This window comes from Azolla caroliniana, unplaced genomic scaffold (genome assembly GCF_043228905.1).
Source record: "Azolla caroliniana isolate FFs.n. ecotype wild unplaced genomic scaffold, voAzoCaro1.0.p SCAF_2, whole genome shotgun sequence".
In the NCBI taxonomy this organism is placed as follows: Eukaryota; Viridiplantae; Streptophyta; class Polypodiopsida; order Salviniales; family Salviniaceae; genus Azolla; species Azolla caroliniana.
This window is the reverse complement of record NW_028230437.1, coordinates 434,630-446,563: the sequence shown is the minus strand read 5'-3', so window position 1 is coordinate 446,563 and position 11,934 is coordinate 434,630. Positions and strand designations below refer to the sequence as shown.

At 40.4% G+C, this 11,934-nt stretch overlaps 2 protein-coding genes across 3 annotated transcripts; one reads left to right on the top strand and one right to left on the bottom strand.

The window, feature by feature from the left end:
- Positions 1 to 808: 808 nt before the first annotated feature.
- Positions 809 to 6,595, top strand: LOC147866934 (respiratory burst oxidase homolog protein A-like). Of its 2 annotated transcripts, XM_087339706.1 has the most exons (15): positions 809 to 1,099; positions 1,626 to 1,785; positions 1,899 to 1,947; positions 2,073 to 2,186; positions 2,310 to 2,744; positions 2,888 to 3,274; positions 3,701 to 3,796; positions 3,895 to 4,010; positions 4,106 to 4,208; positions 4,276 to 4,349; positions 4,709 to 4,877; positions 5,013 to 5,240; positions 5,441 to 5,569; positions 5,670 to 5,748; positions 5,873 to 6,595. In XM_087339706.1, exons 1-15 carry the CDS (start codon positions 850 to 852, stop codon positions 5,980 to 5,982), a joined length of 2,499 nt encoding a protein of 832 aa, XP_087195832.1. In that variant the 5' UTR covers positions 809 to 849; the 3' UTR covers positions 5,983 to 6,595. The 2 variants fall into 2 exon arrangements, with proteins under 2 accessions (XP_087195832.1, XP_087195833.1); XM_087339707.1 differs by lacking the exons at positions 5,441 to 5,569; positions 5,670 to 5,748; positions 5,873 to 6,595 and having other exon boundaries at positions 4,709 to 4,794; positions 5,013 to 5,153.
- A 3,036-nt stretch (positions 6,596 to 9,631) lies between these two features.
- On the bottom strand, positions 9,632 to 10,804 carry LOC147866933 (short-chain type dehydrogenase/reductase-like). Its single transcript, XM_087339705.1, has 2 exons — positions 10,540 to 10,804; positions 9,632 to 10,497 (listed from the first exon to the last, which is right to left on the bottom strand). The coding sequence occupies exons 1-2, from the start codon at positions 10,750 to 10,752 to the stop codon at positions 9,901 to 9,903; spliced, it is 810 nt and encodes a 269-aa protein (XP_087195831.1). The 5' UTR covers positions 10,753 to 10,804; the 3' UTR covers positions 9,632 to 9,900.
- Between the last annotated feature and the right edge of the window lie 1,130 nt (positions 10,805 to 11,934).

Sequence of the window (11,934 nt, the reverse complement as noted above, 5' to 3'; positions counted from 1 at the left end):
TGGAAGCTTCAGGATGTTGCCAAAATGACAACAATGAAAGAAGGAGATGCAAGGTCTTCTGACAAGTTCAATGTTGTTCATGGACATGGAAGTTATGATATCCGCAACAGTGAAAGAGATGATTATTATATATCTATGGGCGGAGCGCTTTCATGGAAGCTTCACGATACAATCGCTGTGAGAAAGCCAGGGGAAGAAGAAGGGGGAACATTAGTAAGGCGTTCTCCCTGTGAGTTGCAGCAGGGAAGCGTCGCTGATTTCTGCAACATTACATCTAGAGATGCTTTAAATCACAGCAGCAGAATAGCGCTTCCATGGAAATGTGCAGAAGAAGCGATGGCAATGCAAGAAGGAGCCGCCTCAGAAACAGTAGACACGGTAGAGAAAACATTGGATGTGAGAGACGATTCAGTGCTCCTGAGAGGAATAGAAACTTCTTCTTCTTCTTCTTCAGGACCCTATAATATAATTGATGAGTATCCCAATCGTCGCCAGAATCTGGTGCAGCAAGAGTCGTCGGGGGAGAATATGAAGAAAGTAGGCTCCTCCTCACGCCTTCTAAATCTGTGTAAACACGTGAAGCGAAAATCGCAAGAGCTCTTCACAGACTCCAAACGCAGTAGTAGTTGTAGTAGTAGTTACACCGCGCCGCAGAGATTATTAACGAATAAAGACTTTATGTTGAAGTCTAATCTCTGTGCTCATCATAACTCTAGCGCTAATTACGTCGATGGGAACCATAGTAGTAGTAGTACTACCTATAACGATAGCAACAACAGTAGCAAAGCCTTACTTTTTTCTACAAATCCAGCTTTCCATGATTCCCCGACTGATTCTGCTAATAATAACATGATCAACATAAGTACTACTAATTTGGCTACTGATCTCTCTGCACACGACTCCAAGTTAGATTCTACAAATTTATACTTGGGTAGATGCAAGTCAAGCTGCACAGAATTTGCTCTAGAGAGCCTTCGATTCATCAGTAAAACCACCGAGAGTGATTTGGCTGCTCAATGGAAGGATGTTGAGAATCGTTTTTATGAGCTCGCTTCTTCTGATGGCCTCATCTCTCGGTGTGATTTCGGCTACTGCATTGGTAAGATTCAATCGATATAATCCATCCATTTGATGCCCGTGTCATAACATCTATGGGATCTGGGTTAGGATCATTGCCAAAGCTATTAGCAGAACAGCTCTGAGAGCTTGATTTGCTTAATCACCACCGAAGGATGAGGTGAATAAGCATGGAGCAAAAGCTGAACATCAATGGAAGTACATCATCTGGACTGCCATAGAACATAGGCTTATAAGCTGAATGGCCATGGAGCATATAGGCTTATTATCCAGGGAACATAACTGTGGAGCTCAAGCTTTAATGCCGTGAGACATAATGTTAATATTCATGGGGCATAAGTTTAATATCCACGGAGGATATTCAGCGTAACCTCAGTGGATGTTACGGCAACATGTTCCAGGGATATTCAGCTTAATCCTCAGTGGATGGAACATACGGTTGACCCACGGAAATAAATTTTCATTGAATTGCTTGTGTATTTTAGCCAGGAATTCGTCCAAGTTTGATTTGCTTGATAAACATTAAAAAAATCGATCCCTATGTGCAGGAATGAAAGATTCTCATGAATTTGCATGCGAGCTATTTGATGCATTGGCTCGAAGACAAGGTGTCATGCTGCAATTTATAACGTTGGAAGAATTACGAGACTTTTGGATTCAGATCTCCGATCAAACCTTCGGTTCGCGCATACAGATTTTCTTCGACATGTAAGGGACAATTTCTGTATGTTATGATAACCGCCAAGTACGATGTTTTTTTCTAGCTCATTTCATTTAATCTTCGATGCAACTCCTCTTTGGGATGAACACAAAATGCACAGGTGTGATAAGAATGCGGATGGACGAATCACAGAAGAAGAGGTGAAGGAGGTGAGAGAGAATATAAATTAGTTAGTACCATGATGTACTTAGTTTCTTAAAACTATTTGTGACTAGTTAGTTCTATTTGATTCTGATTCCGTCGTTGGTTTATGCTCTAACATGTATGTATGTAGGTCATCGCCTTGAGTGCTTCTGCCAACAATTTGTCAAAGCTTAGAGACCAAGCAGACGAATATGCAGCATTGATAATGGAAGAGCTTGATCCTGATAATCTTGGTTATATAGAGGTAACATGAGTGTGTGTAATTTCCTTAATATGGAGTTATCAATCATCTCATCTTTTCTGTCATAATTTCTGATTATCCCAGAATCAATCATTATACCCACCCATAAATATGAATCAATTGCAGCTTTGGCAATTTGAGGCTTTGCTTCAAGAACAAGATTGCAATAACCTATGTGGACAAGATACTGCGCCCAATAACTATAGCCAAACCCTAAGCCAGACGTCGGTGGTGACAGCAAGGAAGAGAAGGAATGCCTTTCACAGGATGTCTATGGCAGTGGTATATGCTTTGGACGAGAATTGGCAACGTTGGTGGGTAATGGGGCTTTGGATTGTGGCTATGGTTGGGCTATTCACATGGAAGTTCTTGCAGTATAGGCAGAGGACATCTTTCCAAATAATGGGCTATTGTGTTTGCACTGCCAAAGGTGCTGCAGAAACCTTGAAGCTCAATATGGCTCTCATCCTCCTTCCTGTTTGCAGAAACTCCATCACATGGCTGCGATCAACATTTCTGAGTTCAATCCTTCCTTTCGATGACAACATCAATTTCCACAAGGTATATATATAATGTATATAGCCCACAGTTTAGTTTATTTTTTATGTCACAAACCTCTCATACCATAGAATCATGAACTATATAGGTATGTAATTGATTGATTGAGAATACATGGACTAGATATATAATTTATTGTTTTGCAGGCCATTGCTGTTGCACTAGGTGTTGGGGTAATGTTGCATGCCGGGATTCACATGGCCTGTGACTTCCCTCGCTTGATCGGCAGCGACAATGAAACCTTCGACAAGTATTTAGGCTCCGACTTTGGCTACATTAAACCAACATATGCGGACTTGGTGAAGGGCGTCGAGGGTGTGACCGGCGTGGTCATGGTGCTTCTCATGGTTATTGCCTTTGTTCTAGCTTCCAGGTGGTTCAGGAGGAACTTGGTGAAGCTCCCATGGCCTCTGCACAGAATGACAGGATTCAATGCGTTTTGGTATTCACATCACCTCTTCGCCATCCTCTACGTGCTTCTCATCCTTCATTCTCAATATCTGTACCTCAATCACGACTGGAGGCAGAAAACGGTAAGATGACACGAGCTTTTGCACAATGAAGCTGGCATGTTAGTTAGCGACGTATGAGCAAGAGAAAAAGTTAGCAACCCTATAGTTTCTAGAGATTAATGACGATCAATCATGGGGCTGGGGCTGTGGTTCATGTACTATTACCCATTCCAATTAAATTGGATCGAGAATCTCATAACACAGCCAAGCCCAATTACACAAAAGTTCTTAATAGGTCTACATTGAGGTAACGACAGTTGGAGAAGAGACTAATGACACGAGTCTTGCTTTAGTGATGAACACAGCCAATGGGAAATAGACACGGTTTTAAGTAATTACACTCCAAGTTGAATGATTTAAAGAATCTAGATTAATCACATGATTCTATCTTTATTCAGAATAATTAAGAGGAGGCCATTGACTAATGTTATGGAGTAAATAAAACAGACATGGATGTATTTGGCTGTTCCAGTTCTTCTATATATGGGCGAGCGCATTCTGAGAACATTGCGAGCTGGTTATTACACTGTCACCGTGGTTAAGGTGGCTCAGTTCTTATATTTATACGCTGTAAATTACAAGTCGAAGTCAGGAAGGCGTTGCTTAATGGAAATTCCTTCTTAATTCATAATATATTGTAGGCTGCTGTTTATCCTGGGAATGTATTAGCCCTCCATATGACAAAGCCTCCTGGTTTCAAATACAAGAGTGGCATGTACACATTCTTGCAGTGCCCAGATGTTTCACCCTTTGAGTGGTTAGAGAGATTCTTCCATTCTTCTTCTTTCAGAATCATAAGTTACTATGAGGATATAATAGTATGCCTGTTAATATCTGGTTCTAAACATGCAGGCATCCTTTCTCCCTTACCTCTGCTCCAGGAGATGATGTCCTAAGTGTTCATATTAGGACTTGTGGGGATTGGACACTGGAAATGAAGAGAATCTTCTCAGAGGTGAGGATTTCCTTGACAGCATTGTTTCAGTGAAGCATTTAAAACTAAAATTGAGCTATTTACATAGATGATGGAGCCTCCTCTAGTTCCTGGCAAAAGTGGGTTGCTAAGCGCTGAAAGCAAAATTGGAGTAGAAATCAGGTAACACTAGGCATCACATGTGTTCTATGCTATGATCTCTCTATATATGTGACATTTCCGTCTTGGATAACAAATTTAGGCAGTTGAGTATATATTCGTATTTTGCATTTGCTTCTTCCCACTTCTGCCATTAGGTAGTGGCATAGTAATGCTGTGAATATTGTAGGTCTTTCTTTGGGCCTCACATTGTGATCCATGCTCAATGAATTATGTATAAAAAAAGCATGCAATCTAAACCTGATCCTTACTCCGCCATGATCCCAATCCCATAAATTGTTAACTTGTACAAGGCTATGATCCATCTATTGTTTGAACCTCATAAAACATAACAACTTTTCCATTGTCTGGCATGGTTTCAGATTTCCAAGACTTCGAATAGATGGACCTTATGGGGCTCCAGCACAGGACTATAAGAAGTATGATGTGCTCTTGCTTGTTGGACTGGGTATTGGAGCAACCCCTTTCATCAGTATTTTGAAGAACATGTTGTATAACATAAAGCTTGCAGATCAGCACTCGTCTACACATGTTGGAGGCCCTTCACTCTTGATCTAAGCCATGCTACAATATTGAATTTATGCCATATAAAAGTATTGTAGTAGTTTAACCTTTTACCATTTCAAATTCCTATAGGATTTGATTCATAGGATTTATATTTTGTAGGATTCAAGTAATAGCTGTACTTCAAATTTCAGCTCCAACTCGAGCATCAACTCTTTGGAAACTGCTAGCACTACGAAGTCGTCTTCAGAAGGATGCACATATAATGTGAAGAAAAACAAGAAATACCGTTGTCCGACAAATGCTTACTTCTATTGGGTTACGAGGGAACAAGGCTCTTTTGAATGGTTTCGTGGGGTGATGGATGAGGTAGCCGAGAAAGATAACCAGGTACTATCAATTCCTTTTATTTTTATTATCAGAATTTTGGGTAATAGTTTGCATCCATTATATGTATGTACATTAATTTTATGTACGTCCAAGGGGAAGGATGGCTCCTTAAGGTGAAGTCCATTTTAAAGGATGGACATTATTATCCAAGGCCTAACTAGTAACTGGAGTAGTGCATATGGTTCTCTTACATATTTCAGGCGGTCATTGAGATGCACAATTATTTGACGAGTGTTTATGAGGATGGTGATGCTAGATCAGCACTCATCATGATGATTCAAAGTTTGCATCATGCCAAGAATGGGGTGGACATCGTTTCAGGAACGAGGGTGAGCTTGTTAACAAACCTGTTGCTGAATAACAACTTTAGCTTATTATACATAATAATGCCTGATCTTTGATCTTTCTATGTATTATATGTATGGGCAGGTGAGGACCCACTTTGCCAGACCAAATTGGAAGAAAGTATTTTCCCGGGTTGCAAATATCCACAAAGGATCTACCATTGGTATGTATGCACCATTGATCTCAATCATTTCAGGGCTCTCCAACTAAGACGTTAGGCTGGATTAGGTCAACTTGGAATGTGTTTTCTTTTCTTACATTGTAACATTTCTCTGTTGCCAAATTAGGAGTCTTCTATTGTGGCCCATTGATGGTTGCCAAGGAACTGGAAAATCTAGTCAAGACCTACAACCATTCTTCTAGCACAAGATTTGAGTTCCACAAAGAGAACTTCTAGTATCTGGTTCACCATGATGATGATGATGATCATCATCATCATCATATACATACGATGAGACACGTGGTGGCATTCACCTTATTTTTTCCTTCTCTTGAGAAAAGCTTGGCTCCACAGTTTGCTAGCAAGGAAGGACATATGATCGATCCCATGGATACTTACTTACATTCCCCCAAAACAAAAGTCCTTTCTACCATAATTATTCAGTTGTAAATAAAAACATACGCACACACACGTACATACATATACATACATATATAAATGTACGTATTATAATAGTATATTATATCATATATGTACGTAAGTATATGTATGTATGTTTGTATGGGATGGAGAGATAAAATTTTAGGAGTAAAAAAAATAAAGAAGAAATCAGAAAACTGCTACCTATCTGTACATGGGCTGATGATGTTAATAATTGAAAATCCACACTATGTATATTCTTGGAATAAGAAAGCAGGCAATTAATTATGCGGGGAACTATTTGCAGTCCTTGCAATTCAAAGGCGAGAAACCCATTGTGCTTTTGACAAGGAAATTATATCGCATCTAAAGTTATGAACTCTGCACTACAAACGTTAGGGTTATATATTATGAACATTCGAAAAGGAATCGCGCTATATGTACTACCACACACTTATCTAAGAGCTTCACTAGAAGTATTCTCTTCTAAGCATATGAATAAATCCTCTAGTTCTTGCATATCACGAGTTGATGAGCATTATTCATTCCTATCCCACCTCAACCTTCCCCTTTGGTATCATGACATCTTCTTCACATGCACCCATAATGTCCCCCTTTTCTACCTTCGCCTTCGTCATATGTATATTGATTCCACAAGTCAATGGAAGCTTGACACTCTATACATGAAAATAATAGTATGTGGGCCTATTGTGGACAAGCCTAAATGAATTTATTTTCTTCAACATCAGTAACCTTACATGGATGCACTCTCGATGCTTATTTTGCATTACCTTTGGCTTTATAGTCAGTTATGCCAAAACAAGGATTAGATGTCTTCACAAAGACCCCCTTACATGTTTGTTAGAACAAGGGTAGGTGGTCATCCCTAAAGGCGGCACCTTTGAACCTTGAGGGAGTACATATGAGATACAATGCCATTGAAGAATTATGATGGCATTTGGTCATCACTATAATTGGGAAGAGATTTGTACAATGACAAAGCAAAAAATGAGCAACAATTGATAGAATATTCTTTCTAGAGTTTAAAAAAAAATAACCCTTTTAATAATTCAATTTGAGTCAAAACCAAATAGCTAAACCATGAGTTAATGTCTTACCACTTTATAAATATGTTAATGTGTTTGGTTTGAGCTTAAAATCCCTCAAATGGTTTATACTTCACGGTTCAATTTGGTAAAAGGTTTGCCTTTGACACTCCTCAGCTGAACCGAACCATAAACGATTACTAATTGAACATCACCGTTGTGTGTGTGTGTGTGTGTGTGAGAGAGAGAGAGAGAGAGAGAGAGCGTGCACATGCAAGATCTCTACTCTATGGCATAGATCATTGTTACTCCTCAACAAGCTCTAATACTTGAAGTGGCTCGGTTGACCATTGTTGCCAAAAATTGTTTCAAACCAATAACCATATACCACCGAACCACAACTATGGCACACATGCTTCATTTTGTAGAGAGGTGCACATATGAACTTCAAGGGGAGACTTCTTGCCTCATGGAAGGAAGTTCAAGATCCTAAATCCCCTACTATCTCAGTAATATAGCCTATAACAAGGAGGATAGTAAGCACAAGACAATTTTTTCACAATAGATAGAAATAGATGACAACATATATCCTCTATATATGTTGAGAATCACACTCATGACCATAGAGAAGTTTTAATTGCTTGTGTCCCCACATTGTTAGCTAGCGTATGACCAAGTTGGAGTATTATGCTCTAAAACGTGAATCTAGTACATTATGACATTACTAGGACCTAGTAGACCAACAAACCATCTGTCCTCTCTATACACCATGTTAATTGCGTAGTTCCAATGGGAGGCCATGTTACCTAGTTGTGGCCATGAGCACTATGTACCTTTTTGCATAGAGAAGTATACATTGGGTAGGCTAGTGGGATTTTGTTGTTTGTTGTATTGTCTAAATTAGGCATGAGTATTGTCACAAAAGCCCAATGGATAGCTCAAAACATAGCACACAAGTCTAAGTACTTGAACAATAGTTAAGAGGAAGACGAAACAAATGCCTCACACAACTATATTAAAGTATTAGCAATTAAACTTCTTATGGTATAGCGTATGATTAACTTAGATCCCAACATGTGGAAAACATAACCTCCCAAAGAGTAAAGGAATTCGCCAAACAACTTAAGTAGGCTTTCTTGGTTGGTTTGTACGATTGGATGTCGATGATGTAAAATACCTCGTTAAGGAGCCAAGACACCTTTATGAATAGGTAGGAATATACTTAAATGGAGTCATGCACAAGAACCCAATTACGGGTCATATAATATGATATTTACTTAATATAGAACCCACTTTGAGGAGCAAGCAATGATTGCATCCCACCCTACATGTGTCATGGCCATAACCCTAACCCCTATAGTCTATAAATCAATATAATAACCTTGTAAAGGGATAGATGATTTAAGGTGTACATTTTGCCTTTTCTCTCTACTTAATTACGTTGATGAATTATGTATATGTCTCGTTTAAGTGACACTAGAGCCTATTCTAATTTGGGAGTCGGGACAATAAGTCTATTATTTGAATTAGTTCTAGTTTCCTTGCTACCAAACTTATGACTTGTGTGTGGTTGAGCTTAGCATAATATAGAATTCTTCACTAGTTACATCTCTCGACGTGAGCTTGCATAATTCATTTCTACATTCTTGTCAATGTCAAGAGTCGATAGTCATTTTCAAAGATTTTATTATTAAAACCACAATAAGAAGGTAAAAGAACTTGGAACATGTTTGAGGGTACACAAGACTTGGCAAAGTACTAAACCAATGAAGATGACAATGAGATTTAGAGGGGCTCCAATCCTCATGTTGTCACTTTTGTTACTATGCAAAGATTTGTAAAATTTAGAAGGCATCAAAGCATAAGTCTTTACTTTCAAGCCATAGAAGCCAAGTGGAAAATTCAAACACAAAACATGAGTATTTTTTGGGTTCCCTTGCATAAGTCATGTCTTCTGTCTCCTTTCCCTAGTATCTTTCTCATGACAATTATGTTCCAAAAATGAGTCATTTAGTTTTCAATTCATGAGACAATCCATACCCATGTATTGAATTAATCTTTACTTATTGAATTAACCCTTTCTTGTCTCCTGCACTAGCAATTTGTATCTTCACTCAACATGTGTTACAATTTCCATGTATGAATGGATTTGCTTACTCAAACTATTGAGTTAGAGTATGATTTCTTTGTCCCACCATGTTTCACTAGGTGGGCTTTCCTTAGAATGTGAGATAAATTTGTGCATTTCACATCGTGGTTTTGGCAGAAAGACCATGTCCTTTTCATTGCCATGTATGGTGTGGCCAACATTCAATTACAGAAATTTTACTGGCTCCAATGTGGATTTCATTTTGTTCACCATCCATCAGAAATTGACACTGGATCATGGAAGGAATCATAAGTAGCATGCAAAAAGGGAGTGACCATCAGAATGGAATGCCATATTTCAGATTCATGCTTTAGTTAATTACAAAAGAGATAAAAGTCGTAGACAGAAATCCAATATCATGAAATCAAAATATGTTTGCCTATACATACATAGAACCTAGCATAAGCATGGAAAACGTCGTGACATTAACTTATTATAGAGCCAAAATATCTGGCGTTAACTTACTATAAAGACAAAATGAGGTTGACTAGCACAAGAGCTATATGGATGTATGTATGAGATGTGTCATATCATATCATATCATATGGCCAATCCACCGTTGGCTCGAATGACCTGCCCATTCACCCATTCTCCAGCATCACTGACCAGGAATAAGATAAGAGGTGCGATGTCCTGAGGGGTGCCCAGGCGTTGCAATGGAGGCGCATCCCTGAAGCTCTCCACGAGTGCCTCATCTTTCCCAGCATAAAACATGTCTGTGGCCACTGGGCCTGGTGCCACACAATTGGCTGTTATGCGACGACCTCTCAATTCCTTGGCCATGATTTTAGTTAAGGTTTCGACGGCTGCCTTGCTGGCCACATAGGCCCCGTAGCCGGGCTTCAGGACATGCACCATAGATGAGCTTGTGGTCACAATACGACCTTTGCCTCCTGCCACAATTCGTTGGGCAGCCTCTTTAAGGACCAGGAATGTTCCGGTGGCGTTCACCGACATGGTTCGCTCCCAATCTTCTGAGGAGGTCTGCTCTAAGCTGGGGTAGCTACTTAGAAGAATGCCAGCCAGATTTATGACGATGTTGACATGGCCAAAGGCTTGAATTGCAGCATCGAAAATGGCCTTTACATCCGCCTCTTTCGACACGTCGCCCTTCACAGCTATCGCCTTCACCTTCACCTTCACCTTTGCCTTCTGCTCTTCTTCTTGTCCGCCTGCCACATCCGTTTGTGTTTGTGTCTGCGTATTGATGAGGCCCAGGACGTCTGATGCTGCTTGCGCGTCTCCTGCATAGCATACTACCACAGAGGCGCCGTGTTGTGCTAAGTGTAGGCATACCTCTCGCCCGATCCCGCGGGACCCACCTGTGACTATGGCCACTCGTCCTGCTAGATCCTCCTCCTGTGCAGGGGCAGAAAGGGATGAGGATGCCATCTCTCTCTCTCTCTCTCTCTCTCTCTCTCTCTCTCTCTCTGGCTCGGACTCTGACAAGAAGAGCCTTAGTTTTAGTGTTCAGCCCCTCTCCTCATCATAAGCCCAAACAATACACATATAATAGATATGTATGTACAAACTATTTCTTATTAACTTCCTTCCTTGGCTTTGCTCATTCTTCTAGGAGCTCTCTCTCTCTCTTTCTCTCCATCATTTGCTCGAACTTGGCAGTCGCCACCAGATGGTCATATATGTATAGTAGTTTAGCCAAGTGGCCAAACTCGAAAGAGCTCACGTGTTTCCCACATGGAGCAGGGGAAAGCACAACTGATTATCTAATAGGACGCCCTGAAACTACCCACATGATTAACTCCTTCCGGGTGGCCCCATGCCCTATTGGCGTGGACCATAGTGTCTTATACTTCGAGCTAAAATGCGATATCTCTAACATCACCGAATCTAGTCAACCACGCCATCACACCACAATACATTTCACACATGAGCTCTCTGACATATACTCTCAACGTGTTCAAGCCCATCTCTCCTCCCTTGATCCCTCCCTACCTTTAGAGAGCCTTAGTACGAAACTCACACACATCCTTCACTCCGCAACAGTTAGTAGTTTCCCATATACGAAACACTCCAATCAAGGTAGATTAGGATCTATGCCACAAAATAGATGGTATGATGAGGATTGTTGGAACTTACATAGACAACTTACAATATCGCAACTCAGTGGTAGTATTACCTCAATACAAGCTTGCAAAGAAATGCGCAAGATGACACGTCGTAAGAGACGAGCATGGGAGGCATCCCAATATTAGGAACTCTACCATATGCTCATGAGTAGCGATTGCGCCACTGCATGGAAGAGATTACGGGAACCAAGACCACAAACACCCATCGAAGATCCCAAAACCTGGCACACATATACAGAGAGACTTTACCAAATCCCAAACCAACCACCCATTCCAATGCCTTCTACACCCCGACCTACGGTGGGGACACTTTTCGCAACCTCTAGGGTCGTGAAGGTCATAAAGAAATTACAACATAGGAAGTCCATGGACCACATAGGATTGCGAGCAAAACACATCATATATGCGAGAGAGTGCCTAACTCCCTTGCTAACTCTAATCTTGAATCATGCCCTCGCGGAGGGTTTTCCACCACAATGGACTA

Bases quoted from the DNA above. Each gene is read 5' to 3' on its own strand.
- LOC147866934 (XM_087339706.1), top strand. From the start codon at position 850: ATGATCAACATAAGTACTACTAATTTGGCTACTGATCTCTCTGCACAC. The intron at 1,948-2,072 runs GTGAGAGAGAAT...GTATGTATGTAG, and splicing joins CAGAAGAAGAGGTGAAGGAG to GTCATCGCCTTGAGTGCTTC. The intron at 3,275-3,700 runs GTAAGATGACAC...TAAATAAAACAG, and splicing joins ACGACTGGAGGCAGAAAACG to ACATGGATGTATTTGGCTGT.
- LOC147866933 (XM_087339705.1), bottom strand. From the start codon at position 10,752: ATGGCATCCTCATCCCTTTCTGCCCCTGCACAGGAGGAGGATCTAGCA. The intron at 10,498-10,539 runs GTGGCAGGCGGA...GCAAAGGTGAAG, and splicing joins AGACACAAACACAAACGGAT to GTGAAGGTGAAGGCGATAGC.